The following is a 25,236-nucleotide window of genomic DNA, read 5'->3' as shown; positions in this document are numbered from 1 at the left end:
ATTTGGGCTGCAACAAGTGAAATGAAACTTCTGAACTTTGGTTTATTGTTTTAGCATTATTGTTCATTAAATACTTATTGTTTACTAGGCATTATGGAGGGATAACACATACCTAATGAAGTATGAAGCAGCAGATTTGAAGCCTGAGCAACAGAAGTGAGCATCCCAACCCAACTAGGCTTAACTAGCCTCACGGAATCTAATCTGAGACTCTTGGATTTCTGGGCTTGCTACAGGGCTGACCCTAGAATCCTCTTCAACTCCAGCCACAATGCTATGTCAGGCATTTCACAGATTTGGTCAAAAGCTGATACGCAGACGTATCCTGCAGCAAGAAATGGCTGAAGCTGCCCCTACCAGAAGCCTGAGCACTCTGGATTTAGTGGCCCTGGGTTTGGGTCACACAGTGGGTGTAGGTGTGTATGTCCTGGCTTGTGAGGTGGCCAGCAATCAAGCAGGACCATCCACTATGATCTGCTTTTTGATGGCCGGTCTATCTTCTGTGTTGGCCGGGCTGTGTTTTGCAGAGTTTGGTTCCCGGGTTCCCTATTCTGGCTCTGCATATCTCTACAGTTATGTCACTGTAGGTGAACTCTGGGCTTTCATCACTGGCTGGAACCTCATTCTGTTTTTTGTTGCTGGTACAGCCATCGTGTCCTGTGCCTGGACCTTAGTTTTTGACAACCTCCCTGGGAATGAGATCTCTCAGACCCTGCGTGAGAGCATCTCACCCCATGTTCCCCATGTTTTTGTAGAATATCTTGACTTTTTTGTTGTGGGCCTTGTGTTGTTATTCATTGGATTGCTGACTTTGAGGAATAGTGAGATTTTCCTTGTTACCAAAGTGTTCACACTGCTGAAAATTTTGGTTCTTGTTTTTTTCATCACCTCTGGCTTCATTAAGGGGGACCTGCACAACTGGAAGCTCACAGAAGCAGACTATGTAAAGGCTCGATTCAATGACACCTCAAGCTTGGGGACTCTGGGGTCTGGAAGATTTATGCCTTTCAGCTTTGAGGGGATTCTCCGTGGAGCAGCTACCTGTTTCTATGCATTTATTGGTTTTGACAATATTGTTACCAGAGTTGAAGAAGTCCAGAATCACCAGCGTTCCATTCCCATGGGGATTGTGATTTCACTATTCATCAGCTCTTTGATGTATTTTGGAGTCTCTGCGGCACTTACGCTTATGGTGCCTTACTACAAGATTCAACCTGGGAGCACCTTGCCTGAGGCATTTCTTCTTATTGGCTGGGCCCCTGCCTACTATGTTATAGCTTTTGGATTCCTCTGTAGTCTTTCTGCCAGCCTCTTGGGCTTTATGTTCCCCATACGTCAGGTAATACATGTGATGGTGAAGGATGGCCTCCTGTTCCCTGTCCTTGCCAGGATCCATACTGGCACATACACCCGCATTGTGGCCACTGTGATCTTTGGCATTATTGCAGCAATCATGACATTCTTTTTTGGACTCACTGATCTTGTGGACCTCAGGTCAATTGTGACCCTGCTGACTTACTCCCTGGTGGCAGTTAGTGTTCTCATCCTCCGATATCAGCCTGAGATGCAGAATGAGGGAAATAAAGCAGAGGTGCAGGAGGACAATAGACCTTCAGCAGAGCAGCTGACTCTACAGGGACTATTTTTTCCATGCAGCTCCACACCTACTCCACTCTCTGGCCGGATTGTCCGTGTTTGCTCCTCACTGCTTGCTCTGCTGCTCACTCTTCTTTGCCTGGTGCTGGCCCGGTGGCCAGTTCTGCTTTCTGGAGACCCACTGTGGATTTCAGTGGTTGTGGTGCTCCTGGTGCTCATCACTGGGCTCACTGGGGTCATCTGGAGACAGCCTCAGAGCTCCAGTCCCCTTTACTTTAAGGTCCCTGCTCTGCCTCTCCTCCCACTACTGAGCATCTTCATGAATATTTACCTTATGATGCAGATGACAGCTGCCACCTGGGCCCGATTTGCTGTCTGGATGCTGATTGGGTTTGCTATCTACTTCAGCTATGGAATCCAACACAGCCGGGTCGCTTAACTTTACTTAAGTTAGGGCCAAAACTGTAGACCTTGAACTCAGCAGTGTGTGTACACAGTTGGCTTGACATCATCACACCTGAATGCAGTCTGGTCCCCCTGCACAACAATGGAGAGTAGTCTTGAATACATGGAAAGCTAGGCCTCCCATAGCATATTGGTGGGGGAAAGTTAATAGAGCTTTGCATTTGTTGTGGAGTGAAGGATTTTGTTTTTGTTTTTGTTTTTTTGCTTTTTTAACTTGTCTACTTTTTTAATCTATTTTTCAGTTGTGTCTATAGCTGCTTGCTGCACTTAAAACAATTTTAATTGGGACCCTTGGGTGGCTCAGTCAGTTAAGCTTCTGACTTTTGATTTTGGCTCAGATCATGATCTCACAATTTGTGGGATTGAGCCCTATGTCAGTCTCTGTGATGACAGTGAGGGGCCTGCTTAGGATTCTCTATCTCCCCCTCTCTTTGCCCCTCACTCCCTTCTCTCTGGAAAGTAAACACACATTAAAAAGCAATTATTACTAAAAGAAACTAGAGAAAGTGTTTTTGTTAAGGTAAATATGTAGCAAGGAAAACACTGGATCATATGGCAGTTCTATTTTGAATTAGTTGCGGAACAAGCATACTGTTTTCCACAGTGGCTACACCTATTTACATTCCACCAACAGTGTATGAAGGTTCCTTTTTCTCCACATCCTTGCCAACGCTTGTTATTTCTTATCTTTTTGATTTTGCCTATTCTTACAGGTATAAAGTGATATCTCATTATGGTTTTAACATCCATTTTCCTGATGTTTAGCAATGGTGAGCATCTTTTCATGTGTCTACTGACCATCTGTATGTCTACCAATAGACGTTGGGAAAATATGTATTTAAGTCCTCTGCCCATTTTTAAATTGGATTATTTGTTTTCCTTGTGCGCAGTTGTGTAAATTCGTTATGTATTTTAGATATTAATCCCTTTTGAGATATATTTTTGTAAATATTTTCTATCATTCATTAGGTTGCTGTTTTGTTTTGATGATGGTTTCCTTTGCTGTGCAAAAGCTTTAGTTACATGAATTTGAAAAGATATTTGTACATTTATGTTTATTGTAGTACAATTACAGTAGGATAGGGTAGCAACCCAAGTATCCATTGATAGACTAATGGATAAAGAAAATGTCACACACACACACACACACACACACACACACACACACACACAGGAATATTACTAAGTAACAAAAAAAATAATGAAGATATCCCATTTGTAGCAAAAAGAATAGACATAGAAGGTATAATGCTAAGTAAAATAAGTTAGTCCCAGAAAGACAAATACCATATGTTTTCAACATATGTGGGATTTAAGAAATAAAACAACCAAACAAAGCAAAAAAAAAAAAAAAAAGGCAAAACACCACACCCAAACTCTTAAATACCAATAACAAACACCAGAGCAGAGGTGGGTGGCATGGGTGAAATAGATAAAAGGAATTAAGTGTGTCCTTATCTTGATGCAAACTGAGAAAGGTATAGAATTTTTGAATCATTATATTCTACACCTGAGAGTTCTATAACAACACTATATGTTAATTAATATTTCAAATAAAAAATAAAAGAAACTGGAAAATGACAAAAGAAAAGAGATGAAATGTGACCCCTGCCCTTAAGCTGCTTGTATTATAATATGAGAGGCACAGCGTAGCTGTAACACAAAATAGAGTATGGTATCATTAAGTAATATAAAAATAAACTGTCCTGGGAATTAAGAGGGGAGGATGATCACATGGGGTTGGCACAGGGGTAAGAGTTGATTGGTGAAATCAGAGAAGAATTGGTAGAGGAATGGCATTTGAGTTGGCTCTCTCCAAGAACAGATAGGATTTTGCACATATGGGTAGAAGGGAGAGATTGTAGGCAGAGAGATGGACACAAGGAAAAGCACAAGAAAAGAAAACAGTGTTCAGAGCAAACTGAGCAGGCTGTGTAGCTTGACCCTTTGCTGTTAGAGGGGCGACAGAACATACATAAGTGGATTGGAGCCAGAGCATTCCTCTGAGCAGAAAGGACTTTGGATTTGAACTCCCCACCCTGCTGAAAATCCCTGGGGTTTGTTCTTCTACTTAGTGATAGCTGAATTATTGGACTTGAAAATTTATCTACTGTTGTCTTCTTGGGTCCACCTGCTCAGAAAGTGCATGGCTGAGAGCCAAGTGTCCTTGGTCTTGTTTCTACCACTAACTAGTAATGTGACCTTGATCAAACTTCTCAGTTCCCTCAGTGCTCTGCTTATTTATCTGAACATGAGAGTCAGAACTGATCATTTCTAAAGTTCCACTCATTTAAAAAATTCTAGGATTTCCTCTGGGGCTGTGTCCTGTTGTTCTCCCAAATAGGTCTCTATTGCATGCACTCTGAACCTTCACTTTGGCCACTTTTAAGTACAGCTCATTGTTGGAGCTGTAGAGGTCCAATAAATAATATCCCCTTTTCTATTCCTATGTTTGGAACTAATGGATTATCAAGACATAGAGACAGATGATTAAACCATCAGCTTTAGATCTTAGCCTAATTGGCTTACAAATCCTGAATCACTAGACAGACTTACTCCTCATCACGAGTAGTGTTGAACACTGCCTGCCTCCCATCACAGGAGGGATTTTATTAGATTTTCTAATCTGATTTTATTAGATTTTCTCATGTATGAGCAGGTTGGAATGCACGTGTCCTTTAGACAGGTTGGGGCTGAATAAAAAGGAAAACCAACAAAAGGTTGGAAAGGGCTGAGATGGGCATGTTCACTGCTGTCTCTTCAACTCACCAAAGTCATAGTGAGAGAAGGGGGTTGGAGAAAGACCAGGAATACTTAGTGGTGTTCAAATTTCAGCAGGTGCCACCTCACCTGGAGGGCTTGTGACAAGAGATTGCTGGGCTCTGCCCCTGGTGTTTGTATTTCAACAGGTCTGGGTAGGGCCCAGAACTTGTACTTCTAACAAGTTTCCAGGTGATGCTGATACTGCTGGTCCAAAGACATCGCTTTGAAAACCAAAGTTCCAGCTGAAGCATCTTCACATGTAAAGTTGAAACAAGGGAAATAGAGGTGCACTTTGAAACCTTACCTTTATTTAATGAAACATTTACATTAAAATATCATTGTTAATCCTTTCATAGTGGGGGAATCTTGGTAAATCATTTCACAGTGTATATGTATATCAAATCATCTCAATTTACACTTTAAATATCTTATAATTTTATATGTCAATTATACCTTAATAATGTGGAAATAAAAAATACAATACCACAGAAAAAATACCCCTGTATCTTAATTTTCTTTATTTTATTCCCTTATCATAGATTATACATTAGGAGTATATTTTGTTCATTCCCCCAGAGAATCCAGCTGGGCACCAAGTATATAATGAGGATTTAATAAATTCATGTTAAATTGAATTGAACCTTACACATTTCCATGGTATAGAAATTTCTTCTTCCTTTCAGGCTAGCAATGTGCTACTACTCCTTTAAAACTATCTTCTGGGAGACTTCTTTGAGAAACAGCCTTTCTCTCCAGGACTATATCTAGAAATGTATCTGGATCAGTACTTAACATCTAGACCTGTGCTCAGGCACTTCTAGTTTTGCCTGTATGTGGCTCTCCCTAAGTTCTGGTGACTTTTCTGTCTGTTCCATCAGAGTAGAGTCTTGTTCAGGACAAAGAGTAGGTTCTCTCCTTCCTGTTGACCCAAAAGTAAGTGCAGTGTTATTCATTCAAAGAGCAACAGGGTAAAGACAGCCCTGGGGTAGGAGAATGCCTAAAATGTCCTCCCCTAGTCCTGCTCCATCTATTCCCATGGGATTTGGTGGGGAAACCTAGATACTGAAATTGATAGAAGGCCCAACCTAAGCTACCTGTCTCCAAGCAATACCTGAAGATATCCAGTGTGCACAAAACAAGCATCTTTTTTGAAACAGAGTTTTTGCTTGACATACAAAGGCCCCTGTTTTTCTGCCATATTTACCTATATGGCCTGCCTTAGGAGGGAGGTATAGAAAGCTAATTTCTTACTCGTGGAATTTATCATCTTCCCAAAAGGGAGTAATTCAGTCCAGGGAAGCCTGCTAGAGGCAGGATTACCCATATACCTACCAACTCCTTTGGATGCTCTTTGAGGGACTGATGAAAAAAACCTTGTGAGAGAATCTAAGATTCATTGGAGAGAGAGGATTTATAGCCCAAATGGTGAGAAAACTGCACTGAAATTGGAGGAATTAGTAACTGAAAAATGATTGAAGCATCATTACTTTGGAAGGGAAGGTATGAGTAAAAACTGAGAATGAGGTATTGGTCAAGAGAGACTTCCTGGAGGAGGATTTCTGTGAAGCAATTTGGGAAATAAAAGAGGGACAGGTGAGTTGGAACAGAAATTGGACAATAATTCTAGGCTACATGGACCTTTAAGAGTCAGGAAAGATTAAGACTCTTGTGGCAGATGTGTGTTATCACATTTGAAGGGAATTTATGAGTCCCTTCATCTGGAGGGACTCCTCATCTGGAAGAGAGACAGACAGAAGGAGATGGACAGATAGACTCCTCCTGGGAGACATTTGTAGTAACTGCTACAGTCATCTAGATCCTTCTCTTCAAAGAATGGCCCATGGACCAGCAGCATGTGTATCACCTGCGAGTTTGTTAGAAATGCAGAATCTGAGGCCCAACCCAGACCTACTGAATCAGAAATAGTGTTTTTAACAGGCTCCCAAGTGATCTGTATGCTCTTTCAGTTTGAGAATCACTGGCCTCAGATGATCTATGATAGGTGTGTGGCCTCAGATGAGCACTAAGGAGGTCTGAAAATTTTGGAATTGGGAACACAAGAGAAGGGATCTAAGCTGGGAAAATTGAATTTGGAGAAGAGGAAGAAGTATGGGCCCTGGCTGCCCTCCTGTCCCCAGGCCTCCCACAATAGTCACTGTGCCAGGGTTTGGCGTTCTGTCCACTTTGTGAAAATGCCTGCCATGGCCACACTAGAGTCAGCCTGGTCCTCAGGAGCTCCCCTGGGGCAAGCATTGTGGGAGCCGGGACTGCTCCCCATTCTGCTACCTCTACTTCATATGATGGCCTGAAAGGGACTGGGGAGGTCATATTAGGTCATGCCCTGCCTCAGGGTTATACTGTCTCGTAATCAAATGAGTGATAACTTGATGATACTAATTGAGGAGACTATGGAGGTTGGGGTAATTGAAATAGGAGTTCTTAACTATCTGTCCTGAAAATTAGGATATTTTCATTTTTTAAAGCTTTAAGGAGAGACAAGATGACTGCATAATAGAGTATAACCTGGTAGAGACCCAAATAATACTTTTTAAAAATTAATTTATCTTTAAAAATTTACATCCAAGTTAGTTAGCATACAGTGCAATAATGATTTCAGGAGTAGAATCCAATGATTCATCCCCTACATATAACACCCAGTGCTCATCCCAACAAGTGTTTTCCCTCATGCCTCTTGTCCATTTAGCCCATCCCACACACACTACCCCTCCAGCAACCCTCAGTTTGGTTTCTGTGTTTAAGTGTCTCTTATGTTGTCCCCCTCCCTGTTTTTATATTATTTTTGCTTCCCTTCCCTTATGATTATGTTTTATATCTTAAGTTACAAAAATGAGTGAAATCATATGATATTTGTCTTTCTCTGACTAATTTCACTTAGCATAATACACTCTAGTCCCAACCATGTTGTTGCAAATGGCAAGATTTCATTCTTTTTGATTACTGAGTAATACTTCATTGTGTGTGTGTATATATATATATATATATATATATATATATATATATACACACACACACACTACATCTTCTTTATCCATCTGTTGTTGGACATTTGGGCTCTTTCCATACTTTGGCTATTGTTAATAGTGCTTCTATAAACATTGGGGTGCATGTGCCCCTTCAAAACAGCACACCTATATCCTTTGGATAAATACCTAGTAGTGCAATTGCTGGGTTATAGGGTAGTTTTTATTTTTAATTTTTTAGGAGCCTCCATACTATTTTCCAGAGTGGCTGCACCAATTTCCATTCCCACAAGCAGTGCAAAAGTGTTCCTCTTTCTCTGCATCCTCGCCAACTTCTGTCATCCCCTGAGTTGTTAATTTTAGCCATTCTGACTGGTGTAAATTGGTGTCTCATTGTGATTTTGATTTGTATTTCCTTGATGATGAGTGATGTTGAGCCCAAATAATGCTTTTTAAGGGATCTTTTGATGATTCATAATGGATCAATAACAAAGTATATGAGACCTATAATGCCAGAGACCTGAACTGGTAGACAATGGTATAATGTTACCAGATGGGAATTTGAGAATTTTCTTAAGGTTTTGAGGATTAATGTATCTCATCTCTAATCAGAATGAGTGATAAACACAGGCCAAATTAAAGGAAAACAGATTGAGAGTGAATAGAAGGAAGATTTTTCTGAAATTAGAGCGTGACCTAGGAAGATGGTAGGGTGCAGGCTGTCTTGCAGTGTGCATGGCTGTCTCACTTGGGTATGGAATGCCTCAGATAGGCTCCTGCCCAGAAATAGAAAATGTTCACAATTAACTCTCAAAATCTTTTTTATCCCAAGGGTTCTCCAGTCGACTTGTTAAGTGAAAGGTTGGTATGGACGTATGGTGTATGCAAGTGGTAACACATAGGAGTGATGAATGACAGAATAAAAACAATCTTCTTAGAAGATTGAAATCTGCTAAAAATCGTAAACGGAGCTTGGATATAGGAGAAAAAAGTTGCATTTTAGGCCTTAAATAAGAGCTATAGGCTTCCATGGTCTTCCTCTCTCCATGTATTTATCTTGTGTCATTGATGAGATTTAAAAACCTCTTAAGGAAAAAGAATGTCACTTTTATGTTTTACTTCTTTATATTTCTAAAGCACACAAATGATAATGAACATAAGAGCTGCCACCGCTGAGTACTATGCTGTATACTTTCTTCCAACTCTTTACATAAATACCTATTTAATACAAAAATTGTGTGAGGTGAGTATTGTGCTCATTTTATAAAAGTTGAAACAAAGGCTCAAAGAGGTTAAGCCATTTGTGCAAAATTAAAAGTGAAGCTAGATTTGTACCAAGTTTGAGCAAAGTCCCTGCTGCTAACCCCTGAGCTATAGTCTGCATGGAGCAACTGCTCAGTAAGGGACAGATGATCATTGTAACTTGATGACATAGAGGTAATTAAAAGGCAATGGATAATTTGAAACAGTAAATAATTAAAATACTATTTCTATTTGTTTTGTAGAATGTACTCAGACACACTTAATGACACATGGAAGCTCATACTCATATTCTCTCATTTACCATCACTGTGTCCCACCCTGCAGTCAGGAACTTAGAGAGGCAAAAGGCTAAATAACTATATTCATAAAGCATCTTATTGAGAGTTATGTGTGTGTGCCTACTATATTAAGTTTGAGTGGAAATATGCCCCAAAGATTGGGGTACATTTATCTTGGTAGGTCTATAAAGATGAGCATATTTAGTTGACTTTTTGGTTATGGTGTGTGTGTGTGCATGTGCGTGTGCGTGTGCGTGTGTGTGTGTGTGTGTATGTGTATGCGTGTGTGCGTGTGTTCACAAATTCTGAAAGAGTTCAACAAGATATAAGTAACTAGCTGCCTTCCACCCTTGGCCCTACTTGGTGTGTTTGTACCAAACCCTGATATTTATTTTCATTACTTCGCAAGGGGTCCTAATTGAGTTTTCTTTCCGGAATATCATGCCTAACACGCTGGGATACTTGAAGCCTCTGTAAATCTGCTACAATCAGAAGAGGTTTGCAGAGAAAGAAAAGCAGCAGCCGTAAGGCAATCATCTCTTGTCTTTTACTTTCTAGCCTAATACACAGCCACCCTTGTATGCACACCACTCATGTAATCACCTTCTCTCCTAGAACCCATCATGGAAGGTACTAAGAGAAGACATCATTATTTACTTCTTTGCTTCCAAGTGTAACTCTATATTTGAACCATCCTGGAAGAAGAAGAATTGAAAATTATACCAGTGAAGGAGTCTCGAGTTGAGATTTAAAAACAATGGTTATTTGTGAAACCAACTTAATAGAAAGCAATGAACTTTGACAGAAGCAAGGATGGTAAGAAGACTTAAATGTCTTTGTTTACATCCTTAGAAAACCAGAAGCAAAGCTCCTGGAAGCAGGAAGCTCCTGGAAGCAGGAGGCAGGCCAACCTGAATGTGGTTTGAAGACAGACACAGCACAGGAAACTCCTTCTCCACCTTCCAATGCCAGTACCCTCTTCTAGAAAAAAATACATGATCTGTAGATATACAAAGAAAGTTAGTTAATCAATCATGTGGCTAAGGATGCTGACTAATGCTTAAAGACTAGTAGCCTGACTGGAGGGACCCAAGTAGCTTAAAGAGGTCACCTGAGATTCTCCCAGAATGGGGGTATTCAGCCTGATGTGCAAGGTGAGGAGTCAGAGATCTAGGAGCCCTGGCTGAAGAGAGGATGTGTGTGGCTGGTGGGGTTGGAGTGCAGAGGCTGTGCTCTTGAGGATGGGTGTCCTGGTGTCCTGAACTGGGCTGGATGGAGGTGGGTGGAGGGGAGGACACATCTCCCCTCTCAGCTAAGGGAGGACTCCAGGCTCAGGGCCTGTCTTAGAGCATATTCTCTCCAGGTGACCCAGAGAGGAAGGGAAGAGAATGGGGAGCAGACACTTCAGACCAGTCCAGCCTCATTCCTTCCCCTCTACCCTCCCTCACCTCCCTAAGCCCAGCCTATCGATGGGCCATGTCACACTTATTACACACCTGCTGTGTGCACCAAGCTCCAAAGGGTTCTTGGGCTATTCTCACCCCATGAACCACTGCCTTCTCCTTGCAGCCCAGGCAGTTCATCACACTCTTCAGCCCCTGGGTTGATCTCAGAGCCCAGAAGCCTGTTCTGAAGGCTGAGATATAGAACCTAGGTTTTGGGACATACCATTAAGGCCCTGAAGAAGTGGGGAGAAGGGGAAGGTGGGGAGATATATCCACAATTTCTTGGGGCAGTATGATTACTTACAGCGGCAAGAAAGATTCAAGTGAGAGGAGAGGAAGAACTTCCCAGGAGCAGACAAAGCTGCTTGTTTTCTGAATCAGAAATCCTGGGCCTGATACAGCGAGGGAGCAGGATGAAAAGGGACACATAGAGGGTGATCCTCTCCCCAGGAGTGTTGGGGTTCACCAAGGTGCGGCTGGGGAAAGGGAGATGATGTGGAGCAAACAGGCAGGAAACAAGGTAAGGCTCTGGTGGAATCTTTGGCTTCCATGTGGAGGCGGGAGTCCCGTCCCCACACAAACTGAGTAATTATGCAGCATCTTTGTGGCTATCACACATCAGTGATCTGGGAGAAGAAAAGCCCCAGAGGCTGTGCAAGTTCCTCTTTCTCCTCAAGCCAGGCTAGTAGCAGAGGAGGGTCTCTCTCCAGCAGGAGTGGAGATGAAGATGGTGGGGCAATGTTATGGGGAATAGTTCCCATTTGCCTCTGTCCTCTCCTGAAATGGAGTGGTTTTGGGGTGACCAGGTAAACAGGACTTCCTGAAGTCCCAGGGCTGCCAAGGGTCCCTTCAGACCTGGGTCATGATGGAGCCAAGAGCTGGCCTGCCCGCTCCCCTAGGCTACTCAGGAAGAGGCGGGGCTCGCCCCGGTGGGAGGGGCTTCCCCCAGGTGGGACTGAATTGCCCGTCAGGTTTCCCTTGGTCACCCTCTTCCTCTGTGCACTCCTGCCCATCACTTTCCTGATGGAAAGACAGGTCTGCCCACAGGAAGAGAGGGAGGAGAGCAGGTGGAGGGTATGAAGAGAGAGAAGGGGCAAACATGCTTCCTTTCATTGGGCTCTGAGCCCTGCTCTACTCCCTAGATTCTGAAGGGTGTGAAAGGTGCAAAGGCAGGTGTAGAAATGACTTGAAATGGGGCAAAATGGTAGGATGAAGCAAGGTGGAGAGATGGAGGTAATGGGAGAGTGGAGCCCATGGGAGGTGGGGTTGTCTGGGGAGTGGAGCCAGGAGGGGAGGGAGGCAAGCTGGGTGGGGTGGAAGGTAGTGAAGGTGGGAGGGGACAGAGTGGGAGGTGGGCAGTGCAGGGGGTCAGAGGGATAGGGGTGGGCAGGGCAGGGAAGTGGAGGAATCAGGATGGGGCAATGCCTGATGGAAACTCAGAGATGGTCAGGGTTCTGGGTTATCAGGAAGGAGGCCTAGAGGAGCGTCCCACTGGGAGAAGGGGAAGACAGACAGCAGTTCAGAAGCATTCCTGGGAGGAATGTAGGGAGTACAGGCTGTGGCAGGGAAAGCAAGGGTGTTTGTGGGTCCTTGGAAGGTCCCAGGAAGGTGAGGGTAAGACCTCCAGAGCCACTTCCCACTCATGATGAGGCCTGACTCTGGATGGGAGCTGAGGAGGCCACTTAAGCAGCAGGGGGAGGGGTGTGATCCCTGCTTCTCCTTCCACCCCTTCAGTCCCCTCTACCCTACGTGACTGACCCATGCTTTCTCCCAGACATTCTACATATCTGGAATCTAGAGGGCTGGGCTCTGGACCCTTAGAAGAAAGGAATCGAGTGGTGTATATGTGTGCACAAGTGTGTTTGATGAGTGTATGAGAGTGTAAGTTTGTGTGTGCATGCCTATCTGTAAGTGTATGAGTTTGTGAGTATGTGTCTTTGTATTGCCTGCATATGAGAATGTTTGTGATATATTGGTGTGTATATGTGTGTATTTTGAGGGTATGTGTCTGTGTGTATGTATGAGTGTGAGTATATGTGTGTGTATCTGCATGTGTGCAGGTGTATGTGTGCATGCGTATATGTTTGGGTGCTGTCCCAAGGGAGCCTGAAGCTCACAGCTGAAGATGTCTTGATGTGATTTGTGCAAATTTCAAGCAGGTTTCAGGCTGTGGTATGGGATGGGTTGGGTGGGAGACCAGAAGAGAAAGGCTGTCTGTGCTTGGGGTATGGGGAGTTGGGTAGCCTAAGCAGTGGATGTCTCTGTCCTGTCAGCCACAGGGGGATGGCATCAGGGCCCTGGGTCTGAGCCTGGGTGGAGACTGGGTCCTGAGGCCTTCACTCAGCGCTTGGAAGAGCTCAGAGGCCCTGCTCTGACCAGGGAGGGCCAGAAACATATGGAGTCAGGGTGGAAGGTTGGCCAGACAATGGAGGGTTCAGGCCTACTCTCTCCCCCACCTCCACCCCCAGGATTTGGGAATGATGTAAGCAGGCTGCAGTTCCTAACTCTAGGCTCCACCCTTTCTGCCTGAGGCCATAAAGTCCCCAGAAGTCTTTGTGTGTCACCTTCTGAGGATAGGATGATCAGATTCACACTGAAAACTTCCCTCTCTTGTCAGTACTACCTGGACAGGTACAAAACAAGTCCTTGTCTCTTGGAGGCCTCTGGAAAGGCCATATTCATCCTTACTGAATTTCATACAAGCTGAGCCTTTCAGACCCCTTGTGCTGGGAAGTTCTTACTGAGTCTAACTCAAATCCCCTTGTTGCACTTTGTGCTGGACAAGCCCAGGCCAAGTTTGTGAAATTGGAACCTAGCACCCTCACCTGCAACCATGGAAGTAGTTTCCTCTGGATAAGGAAGTAGGTCTAGAATGTAGGCACACTGAGAGGATGGGGGGTAAAGCTGGTGCATCATAAATGGGTCAGACTTTCCCTGGGCAGGAGGGCCATGATCAGGGCGGATTCAAAGAAGGAAGTTCAAAGATCACTGCTTGTAACACTCTCACTTTACAGACAGGAGCCAGAAGGCCTGCAGGAGGGAACACTCAGTGTCCCTTGCTACATGATGGCTGCCTCTGGAAACCTGCCCCTGACTCCTGATCTAGGAGTCCTGCTTGTGCCCCATTTGGAGGACCCTGGAATCTGTTCCCATTCTCTTGGCTTTATGGGATGGGAAGAGGGGGAGAAGGACTTCAGCTAGACTGGGATGCTGTCCCCCTTCCTCCTCCTCTAGTGACTCTGTTCCAGCCTTCCAGCTGGGCTTCTAGGCCTCCCATGCACTAACACCTACTTCTTCTCCTTCCCGCATTCCCTCCAGACTCCCAGGATCTGGTCTTTTAGCTCCATCTGGGCAGCCATTGCAGTGTTTAGTCCTCCCTGCCCTGCTCTAGCCTCATAGCCTGTCCCCAGTTCGAACCTTCTTCTCTCTTCCTCTTCCTGCAGATTAGTCTTTCAGTCCTTTACAAAATTGCCCCATACTTTCCTCCTGTGGGAAGTCTTCCATGATTAATTCTCGTGGTTCTGGATCCCACCTTTTTCCTTTCTAAGCCACTACTAGGTACTCACAGGCTTTCTCTTGTTCTTCTGTCTTCTCTTTCCTGAGCCTTGTCCCTGCTCCTCCCTCTGATTTCCTCTCCTGGCATGGACTTGTGCCTCCCCACAGGCAGGGCTGGTTTTGTCTTCCACCCAGGTCCCCCTCCATTTACCAGGAGGGCCAGGACTACACAGGAGAATTGCCTGAGCTCCTCCCTGTTCTCTGTGTTCTGGGAATGGCAGAGATAATGGTGTCCAACTGGGTCTCATCCCAAGGAGGAAGGTGGCAGTGCAGACCCTTCCCTGTGTGTATCCTAGTATTTTATTGGGGTTTAGGCCTCACCCCCAGGTCTAAATCCTCCTTTTTCCTTGTTGCCTCTGACCCAGTTAACAGACCTCCAGAGCTGCTGCCCTGGAGCCCCTGAGATGCTGGGTCAGGTGTGGGGAGCGGCAGGCAGTCCAACTATGATTTCTCAACTTGGGCTTCACACTGCACCTGACTACCTGCTTCCTGGTTGGATCTCTGCAGATCTGTTTTCTCTCTCAGGCTTTTCTTCCACCCTCCCTTTCCTTCCTCCATTCCCTCCTCACACAACCACCTGTCCCCAAAGCCTGAGTTCTTTCAGCAAGCTCTTTCTTTCCTGAGAACCTTGGGGTTGGCATCCTGCCTGGTGAGGAGGATGGGTGGGGGAGATCTGGGGGGAGGATGGTCCTGTCACTGCTGAGGCACAGGACCTAGCTCTGGATCCATCTGTGCACTGACTTCCACCTTGTGGCTATGATGAGAACTGCAGGTAGGGATCCTCAAGTGGAGAGGGGAAAGGGGGAGGGGGACGCCCACCTGGGCATGCCTTAGGAAGAGAGCAGGTCTCAGAATTGCTAATTGATATAGGAAGTTTCCTCAGGGAGCCTTTGAATTCCTAACTAACCTGAGAGTGGAAACCTGGGTGGAAAGTCAAGTAGCAAGACCCATCTAGATGGAGAGAGATAATTGAAACTGTCCTCAAGTCTCAAACCTTCTATTCAAATTCTCCTTCCCCAAAAGAATCCTAAAAGAGAAACAATCTGAAACTAAGGCAGGCAGAGTTGACATCTGACCTGGGAAGAACTTCCTAATAAATCCCAAAGTGTATTTGGATGCCACTGCTTCTGAGAGTTGCCCAACTTTTTCAAGGCCCCCTCCAGTGAGCTGCTCCCCACCTTCACCAGTCCTCCTGATCTTGTTATGGAACCAGGCTGGAATGCTGGCAGAATAACCAAGTGGCACTCAGAGATCTTGGTGGATTGGAGATTTATTTAACACCGGTGTTTCTCCAGAAGGGACCGTTTCTCCAAAAATCTGAGTGCCAAATGCAAACGGGGAGGGTAATTTATAGTCGTCAGCTTCCATATCTGTGGGGGTTTTCGCACCCGCAGCAAACAAAGGAAGAACCCAGAGGAGGGGTCTCTAAGTTAGAGACCAAAGTTTGTTTTAGCCCCATTGGCCATCTTTGGCATACTTTATTCACTTCTCCAACATCCCCCCCCCACCTTTGATGCCTTTCAAAAAAACTTTAGTAGGCATCACCTTTCAGTTTTACAGGTTGGTACTCTTGGAAGGCTAAGATATGTGCTGTAGTTTGGTAAGCAACAATATTTTCAATAAAACATACCATGGCATTCAGTATACAGGGGACAATGGATACAAGTAAAATTATGGAGAGGAGGAGCCCCGCCAGGCAGGAAGCCAGGACTCCCAATCTGTGAGATCCCATCCTTTCCATTGATTAATACTTTCCTGTTGTCTACCTTGAATTCTTTCCTTGAGCTCTTAACCTTAGTTGTAAGTATTCCTGACTGGTTTACAAAATAGCAACATTCCTCCCCCAGATATGCAAGTCCCTCCTTTTTCTGAAGTGAGGAGGTAGAGGGCTCACCTATTTTGGAGGGTCACTGCCTCCAGAGAGTTTATTTGGCTTTGTAAGCTTACCAGAGAATCTGCCACCCGTTCCATGTCTTCATTTAGCTCTTGAGATAGTCTATGGTATAGTCCTGCAGATGAACCTATGCCCCCTATTCTGGCTCCTATTCCTGTCTCAATTCCTGCTCCTATCAGAATGGGTAGCAGTACTGCCCATTTAGCCCGGAACTTGGGTCTAAAGGCTGTTAGAAGCTGATCTTCAGTGTATACAGATATCTCTGGGGTTAGGAGTATGGAATAACATATCTGAGTCCATTTGGTCTCTAAGCATCCATAGGCTGAATTAGAACACAGATAGAAGGGGCGCCTGGGTGGCGCAGTCGGTTAAGCGTCCGACTTCAGCCAGGTCACGATCTCGCGGTCCGTGAGTTCGAGCCCCGCGTCAGGCTCTGGGCTGATGGCTCGGAGCCTGGAGCCTGTTTCCGATTCTGTGTCTCCCTCTCTCTCTGCCCCTCCCCCATTCATGCTCTGTCTCTCTCTGTCCCAAAAATAAATAAACGTTGAAAAAAAAATTAAAAAAAAAAAAAGAACACAGATAGAACACCGTAGGGGCTGAACACAGTGTTGCATTCCTCTTTAAGGTCATATTTCTTCTGCATAGAGAGGTACCATTCATACCTTCAGGGACTGTACAGATTAGATTGTTGGCATTTGTGAGACAGATCCCAGTGGCCAGGGGTCCAATTAAGACAGAGGTGTTGGATTTGAGATTTTCAGGAGCTTCCCAGGTCAAAGGCATAGGAGTGGCTAAATAAGCCCTCTGGCTGAGGGGCAAGCACATCCAGCAGGTTTGGGTGTGATTATCTATTTTATGGAGGACTTGTAGAGTAGTGTTGGCCCAATGCTGGAGTGGGGAATTGGTAGGTATTTGATTGAGGGTTGAAAAGTTCAAACCCTGGTAGGCTGCCAGGGTAGTGGTCACCTTTATGGCCTGTATTACCCTGTCCTGGGTATTCTTTATAACTTTTTTAAGGGCCCTGTCTTGCACCCCTCCCCCATCCGAGATCCCCTTTGAGGAAGGTAAGTGTAGCAAGCTCGCTTCCCTCTCTGGAGGCCCTTGTTGTGACATGGGTTCCTGACATTTTGTGTTATCTCCACAGCCCAATACTTAGTTCTTGGGACACTGGGTGACTGACAGAGAGGGGGTGTTTTTCCCTTGTAGCAATCTTTGTGGAGGGAGGTGAAGGCACTGAACGCCCTTGACCCCTTTATTGCCATATAACAATCCTGGGGACAAAGTGGGTAAGCAGCAGTTGTGAGGGTGAGAGATGTTATCATAATATACAGGCAATACTTAACAATCCTCCCACCCAGAGGAGGTATGTGAGACTTAGCATGCATCTTTTGTCCCATGTCCAGCTTGTTGGTGCAGTCTCTATCAGCCCAACAGTAAGAAGTAAGATAAGGGCAATGACACCAGTAAGGGGCAAGGGCTGGCAGAGTTGCATCCAAACCCCTGGGCTAGGTTCATGTGTTGATTCCTCAAGCTTCTGCCATGCGCAGGCCAGCCAGCTTCTGGGGTGTAGCTGGAGCAGGGCTGGAGTTCTCAGGGGTCAGTTTCCCTTTTGAGGGTCAGTTTAAGCGGGTTGACTGGATCTGGATCACTTTGCCAGGTTGTGGGTTCTTCTGAGTTGGCCTTCTTAACTCTGTAGTGATGGACCCATGGGGTGATACCTGAAACTTTAAGGGCTGTAGGAGTTGTTAGAATAACAGTATGAGGCCCAGGCCACCATAGTTTAAGAGGTTCCTTCTTCCAGTCTTTGACCCACAGAGAGTCTCCTGGCTGAAAGGGGTTAAAGAGGGTCCCTAAGGAAATTGGGACCCTCTCTATGATGTATCTCTGTAACTTGTTTAGGACTGCCCCCAATGTCTGGAGCTGTTCCCTTATTCCCTTGTCTCCAATCTGGTGTAGGTTTACTGTGAGTTTTCCTAAGCATGGGGAGGGTGCCCATATAATAACACAAAAGGGGAGAATCCTAGTGTCCCAGACATGCATCGGGGATGCATGAGGACCAGTGGTAGTAAATCTGGCCATGAGAAATTAGCCTGTTGGTGGAACTTAGCCAGGGTTTCCTTGAGGGTGTGATTCATCCGCTCTACTTTCCCTGAGCTCTGGGGTCAGTAAGCAGTGTGCAGTTTCCAGGTAATGTTGAGGGACTTTGTCAGGGTTTCTATAATGTCTGCCACAAATGCAGGTCCATTATCACTGTGTATGGTTTAAAGGTAGACCAAACCAAGGCACAATCTCCCATAGAAGAGCTTTGGCCACCTTGCGACTTCATTCCATTCTGGTCGGGAATGCTTTGACCCATCCCGAATATGTGCAGATTATTACAAGAAGGTACCTTAACCCTTTATTTGGTTGTATGTTGGTAAAGTCCACCTCTAAGTCTTCTAAAGGGTGGCCCCCATCCTTTGTGTGCCAGGCGGGGGCTGTGGGACAGACCAAGCATTGTTTTTGGCACATGTTACACATTGTTCACTGACAGCTCGGCATAATGCCGGCAGCTGGATAATATAGTAGTTCTTTTTGAGGAAGTCCTCTAGGGAAGTTTTTCCTAGGTGTGTGAGTTGTTGATATTCATTCACTAGGTGTTTTCCCATAGACGACGGGACAAAGATATGTCCATTTGGCATGACCCACCATCCCTCTTTACTTAGTGTGCCCCCTTCTTTTGAGGCCCAACTTCTTTCTTCATTTGTGTACAGGGGCGGGGAGGCTTCCCTCTGGGAGGCAAGAGTCATAGTGTAGGTAGGAGCTTTGCCTGGGTCACCACAGGCAGCAGCTCTGTGATTTCCTTGAGTTATGGGGTCATTTCCTTTCTGATGTCCTTTACAGTGTAGGATAGCTACCTTGTCTGGCAGCCATATGGCCTCAAGAAGCTTTAGTATTTCTTCCTTGTTTTTGATAGTTTTCCCTGCAGCAGTAAGGAGGCCTCTTTCTTTATAGATGGCCCCGTGTACATGCACAGTAGTGAAGGCATACCAGGAATCATTGTAGGTGTTAACTCATTTACCTTTGCTAAGGATGAGGGCTCAGGTTAAGGTGTACAGTTCAGCTCATTGTGCTGACCATCCTTCCGGCAAGGCCTTGGCTTCCAGAACTTCAGTGGTTGTCGTTGCCGCATATCTTGCTCTTCAGCTGCCCTCTTGTAAATAGCTGCTCCCATCTCTGAACAGGGTGATCTCCAGGCTTGGTCAGAGAGGTCTTATAGCCTGGTCTTGGAGTTCTGGGCAGCTGGTATAGACTTCATCCACTACTTCAGAACAGTCATGGTCAGGTTCTCCCTCCTCCATGGGAAGTAAGGTGACTGGGTTTAGTGTTCTTACTGTTTTGAGAGTGACACTTGGGTTTTCATAGAGAAGGCCTTTGTATTGTGTCAGCCGAGAATTGGAGAGGCAACAATATCCTTGGGTGCTCATGAGGGACATGACTGTGTGTGGGACCTTAACATTAAGTGTTTGTCCCAGTGTGAATTTGTCTGCCTCCTTGATGAGCAAGACTGTGGCTGCCAGCGCTCTGAGGCACGGTGGTCATCCTGCAGTCAAAGGTTCAAGTTTTTTTTGACAGGTAGGCTACTGGCCATTGCCAAGGCCCCATGCTCTAAGTAAGCACTCCAAGGTCTATTTTGTCCTTTTCATGTATGAAGAGGTTAAAGGGCCTTTGTGTGTCAGGCAAACCCAGGGTTGGGGCTCATCCCAGAGCAAATTTTATTTCTGTGAAAGTGGCCCTTGCCTCCTCAGTCCATGCGAGGGGCTCCCGGTCTGGCCCTCCCAACTGGTCATAGAGGGGCCTTGCTATGGCTGAGAATCTGGGAATCCAAATGACAGAATCCTGTGGAGGCTTCATGCAAGCCTCATTTTGTTTGGGGCTGTGGCAGTGTGGTGACAACTTTCTTCCTTTCCGGTCCTAGTTCTCTTGTTCCTTATGTGAGGAGCAAGTCTAAGTATCGGACCTGGTGCTGATAAATCTGTGCCTTTTTCCAAGAGGCCTGGTACCCCAGAAAGGACAGGAGCTGCGGAGGGCCTTGGTACCTTTTATACAATCTTCTTGGGTGTTGCTGGCAAGGAGGCAGGCATCTACGTATTGGAGGAGGACACACCCTGTGGTTTCCCTCAGAAAGTCAGTGAGGTCTGCAGCTAGTGCTTCCCAAAAAAGAGTGGGAGAGTTCTTGAAACCTTGGGGAGGTCGTGTCCAGGTCAGCTGCATCTGGCACTCTTTAACGGGCTCAGTCCATTCAAAGGCACACAATGGTTGACTTTGAGGAGCCAGGTGGAGGCAGCAGAAAGCGTCCTTTAGGTCAAGGCATGTAAACCATCTGGCTGACCCAGGAATTTGGCTGAGGAGATTATACAGGTTCAGAACCACTGGGTGTAAGGAAACAGTCACTTTGTTAATGGCCCCTCAAGTCCTGTATTGTCAGTATCCTCCTCCTGGCTTCTTGACTGGAAAGAGAGGGGTATTCCAAGCCGATTGGCACTCAATTAGAATACCTGCTTCTCTGAGCTTGGTCAGGTGCTCTTGTATACTCATTCTAGCCTTGAGAGGAAGGGGGTACTGCCTTTGTCTCTGAGGTTGGGCTCCAGGGATCAGGTCAACAATGATGGGGGCCTAACTCCGAGCTAGTCCAGGTGGGTTATCATCAGCCCATACAGAGGGGAATGTAAGCCTAAATTCTGAGGGGCTACAGGGTAAGGCCCTGGCACAGATTTGTCTCCATTCTTCTTCCCTTGGCGGGGTAATCGCCAAGACCAAGGTTTCCTTCTGTCTTGGGTTTAATTGGAGGCTAGTGTGTCCAGTGGGTTCAAAAGTTATCTGGGCTCCAAGTTTGGAGAGCAGATCCTGGTCCAGGAGAGGAATTGGGCAGTCAGGTAAGTAGAGAAACTCATGCTGGACCTTGTGACCCCCAAGTTCACATTGTCAAGCTTGACAGAAGGGCTGTTGTATCGCCCGTGTCCCGGTAGCCACTTTTGGTTGCCGTCTTTTGGCTTAAGGCCGCCACCGGGGAAGTAACAATGGACTATTCAGCTCCTGTGTCAACCATGAAAGTTATTGTCTGTCTCCCTATCTTCATTTCGACCATGGGCTCATGGGGGCCAAGAGAGAAAGAGTCTAGTCCCCCTCAGTCTGATTCTATCCCAGAAAGACCAATGAGGTTCTCGCCTCAAGGTTCCTCCCAATATCGGCTGCGTTTTGAGGGCCCCTTCTGATTCCAACATTCATTCTTACAGTGTCCCTTCTCTTTTCAGTATGCACATTGGTCCTTTGCTAAGGGAGCTCTGGCCTTCCCCCCTTTTGGTGGTTGGGGTCTTCCCATCTTTGCAGCATCTGTTTCTTTTAGTGCTGCTGTGAGAAGGGTGGCCTTCTTTTTTAGTCTTCTCTCCGCTTCTCTTTTGGCTGCGACTTCTCTGTTAATGAAAACTTTACTGGCGACCTCTATCAGCTGAGTGATATTCATCCAGGCAAAGCCTGCCAACTTCTGGAGTTTTCTTCTGATATCTGGGGCATCTGTGCCACAAAAGAGGTATTTACCATTTGTTGACTTTCTGGTGCCTTGGGCTCAAATGGGGTGTGTACATGGTATGCTTCACATAATCTTTCATAGTAGTCTCCAGGAGACTCTCCAGGGCGCTGTGTGACTGACAATATTTTAGTCATGTTCATGGGCTTTTTGGCTCTAGCTTGGATTCCCCAAAGAAGGGCTTCCTGGTATCATCGGATGTGGGCTTGTCCTTCTTCTGTAGTGAATTCCCATGTTAGGTGTTCTTCAGCTGTGGCAGCTTGAGCCCAGACAGCAGAATCATTAATCCCTGGAGGTGCATGACTTTTTAGGTATTGTTGTGTTTCTCTCATTCTTCTTCTTCTTTTTTCTGTATTAAACAGAGTACGGAGTAACTGTTGACAATCTTTCCAAGTTGGTTGGTGGGTCTGGAAGAGGGACTCCATCAAGTCGACCATTGCTTTGGCTTTTCAGAGTATGGTGGAGTGTTGTGTTTCCAACTGAGGAGGTTGGTTGTAGAGAAAGGTTGATAACACATCATGGAACGTCTGGGCTGAACTATTCCATCCTCATTCTGTCTTTCAGGCTCTCTCGTCTCCCTTGAAGGAATTTGGAGAATGTTAGGTCTGGGTCTGGGGCACAGTCTGGCTGCTGACCCCTGTGGGGGAGTGTTCTCCAGGTCCAAGAGGGGCAGGGAGATGGGTAGCAGTGACTGCAGCAGCAGCAGCGGTGGTAGTGGCCGTGGTGGTGGTGGTGGTGAGACAGATGGGGGAAGACTTTCAAGCTCAGGAAGAGAGGGAGGGAGGGAGCTTGATGAGTCATAAGGAGGTGGAAAGACAATATCTTTTTCCACAGCTCCTTTAAATATTAGAGAAAGAGTGGGTCACTTCTTTGGCTCCCTGGGTGAGCCTCCGGATAAAGTGGCTAAAACCTTTGTCTGGCTGTTTGCTAATGATGAATCGCATCCCAGGCGGGGGAGTTTGGGCAATTTCAAGCCAAGCCAGGGGTCAATGTATGGAAACTGATCAGGGTGGCCTGGGTTCCCAGTGACTATTAGCCAAACCTGCTGCACTATTTAAGCATCTAATGTCCCTTCTGGGGGCCATCCTACATTGAATATGGGCTATTCTAGTTCACAAAAAGTCCTTAACTTCATGGGTGTCATTTTCACCCTGTAACTGCCTGAAAATCCCTTTTTAAAATTTTTGAGCATGACCTCTAAAATCGTAGGCTTACTCTGTTTTGATCCCATTATTAATTTCTTTCTCCTGTTTGGTGTTACAAAGACAGACAAAAGGAGGGTATCCCCTCAGATGAGAGGACCAATCAGATACTCCTCTGGTTGCGTTCCTGAGGGAAACTTTAGGTGAGGTTTGGCCATAGCCGACTCAGCTTTGTGACTTGCCATCGGAATCTGATCTGATACCACCCTAGGCCTTATACACTCACCACGACACAGTACAGCCCATTCAGACTCCATAGACTTTTGGGTACCTTAAGGGTGCCCATCCATGGAGCCACAAACTCAAACTTGACTGGCAAGCCTGGCCGAGCCGCACATTCACACACACACACACACACACACACACACACACACACACACACAAACACCCCAGAGTCTATTACATTCCCTCCCATAAAATTTCTACCTGTGAGACCATTAAGGCTTCCGGGGATTGATCATGTCCCCCTTCCACCCTTTTGGGTGGGCCTTCTTTGGGGCCTCAGCCTTACCAGTTCCAACGTCGGGTCCAGGTCCTCACCTACCAGGTCTCTTTGAGTCCGGCGGGAACAATGGAGCGGGGCGGGCCCAAGATGACCGAGTAGGAGACTGCTGAAATTCAGGCAGAGTGCACCTTCTCCCCTGCGATCACTTGCTCTGTCACTGCCTCACTGTTTTTTCCAAACCGGTGGCAACAATGGGCCAGTTTGATTGGGTTTCCTGGTCAGGGAACCAAATATGTTATGGAACAAGTCTGGAATGCTGGCGGAAAAACCAAGCAGCACTCAGAGATCTTGGTGGATAGGAGATTTATTTAACACCAGCAAGCTCAGAGGAGACCATTTCTCCAAAGATCTGAGCGCCAAATGCAAGTGGGGAGGGTAATTTATAGTCATCAGCTTCCGTATCTGTGGGGGTTTTCGCGTGCGCAGCAAGGGAAAAAGAACCTGGAAGAGAGGTCTCTAAGCTAGAGACCAGAGTCTGTTTTAGCCCCATCGGCAATATTTGGCGTACTTTATTCACTTCTCCAACAGTCTCATCATGCTCAGCTCTTTGGGCCTATTCAGAAAAACCCAGGTTCCTTAGCCTTCCCTACTCCAGCCTGTGTGTGGCTATGGTTAAGATATTAATCTTAACCATAGACCTGGGAAGTCACTTCTCTGGTCTAACTGAAGTCCTGCCTGGAGCACTGGAAGTGGAGAGAACCACCATATACCCAGAAGAACTGCATATGGGAAGGAGGCCAGAGGAAGGACCCTATGAGGAAGGTTCTGAGGGAGGGCAGTTCTACCTCAGGTTCTCCTCCATCCTCCTCTCTCCTGCCCCACTGGGTCTGTGGAGATGAAGACCATGGGACAGAGTGGTTCACACCCTGGAGAACTCTCTCTGCTTGGACTTCAGGATTCACAGGTGGTGGGGGGAGGGGAAGCTGAGTTCCATCATGGCCCTTGTTATTGTCTTCTGTAGAGTGGGTATATTGGGGAGGGAAGAGGGGATGCAGTGTTTGTCTCAGTCAGCCTGAGTCCTTCTGGTCTCACCCAGAGTCCCTTTGAAGCCTTTTTCTCTCCAGGTACCAAAATCCAGTCCCTCATAAGCTCCCATGATGATACATCCTCCTCTACTCCCCCCGCCCCCACCAAGTACAGCACCCTTTACTGGGGGCTGAGAATCACCAAATTCTCCTGACTACCCCCCTCTGTTTCTGCTGCCACTGCTTAGACATCTTGGCCAGGATCCCTGGCTCTATGGACTCAAGGTGGGGGGCTGTGTCCAGGCACCCTCCCTCTGAGGTACCATTTCTCCCTTGCTTCATTTGCTGCCACCCACCTTACTAATTAAGTTAAGAGGTATGCTCTGTACAGGACTCCAGCCTAGTGGAACTTGACTCTGGGAGCACAAGGACAAGGACTGGCTCCTCCTGCTCCCTCCCAATTGGCTGTCTTACAGTTTTTTCCCCTGCTGCCTCGCATCCATTTGAAAACATCAGATGGTTTTGACTTGAGAATTCATAGCATAATGGGTACCTTGAGAGGCCCCTAACATGACCGGCATTTGTTTCAGTCCCTTGCAGGAGGAGGCTATATCTGGTGCCTCTTCCATTCTGGGGAAAGTGTGTGGGGGCTGCAACCAGAGGGTCTAGTGGGAAACTGCACAGTGAACAAGGAGGCACATGGGGTGAGGAAAAAAAAAGGAGATTTCTGTCTTTTCAGGTTTCCCCTATGGGATGAA

The 25,236-nt window shown here is 46.2% G+C and overlaps 1 protein-coding gene across 1 annotated transcript; it reads left to right on the top strand.

Moving 5' to 3' along the window:
* Positions 1-2,392, top strand: LOC124501498 (cationic amino acid transporter 3-like). Its single transcript, XM_047065730.1, has one exon. It carries the CDS (start codon positions 272-274, stop codon positions 2,033-2,035), a length of 1,764 nt encoding a protein of 587 aa, XP_046921686.1. The 5' UTR covers positions 1-271; the 3' UTR covers positions 2,036-2,392.
* Positions 2,393-25,236: the final 22,844 nt, after the last annotated feature.

This window comes from Lynx rufus, unplaced genomic scaffold, assembly GCF_022079265.1.
Source record: "Lynx rufus isolate CCGP_SWC_20201006 ecotype Redwood Valley unplaced genomic scaffold, mLynRuf1.p SCAF_7, whole genome shotgun sequence".
Taxonomy (NCBI): Eukaryota; Metazoa; Chordata; class Mammalia; order Carnivora; family Felidae; genus Lynx; species Lynx rufus.
The sequence above is the reverse complement of the archived record's forward strand: the minus strand, read 5'-3'. Positions and strand labels throughout refer to the sequence as shown.

What these genes read in the sequence shown, in the direction of transcription:
- LOC124501498 (XM_047065730.1), top strand. Translation starts at nt 272, where the DNA reads ATGCTATGTCAGGCATTTCACAGATTTGGTCAAAAGCTGATACGCAGA.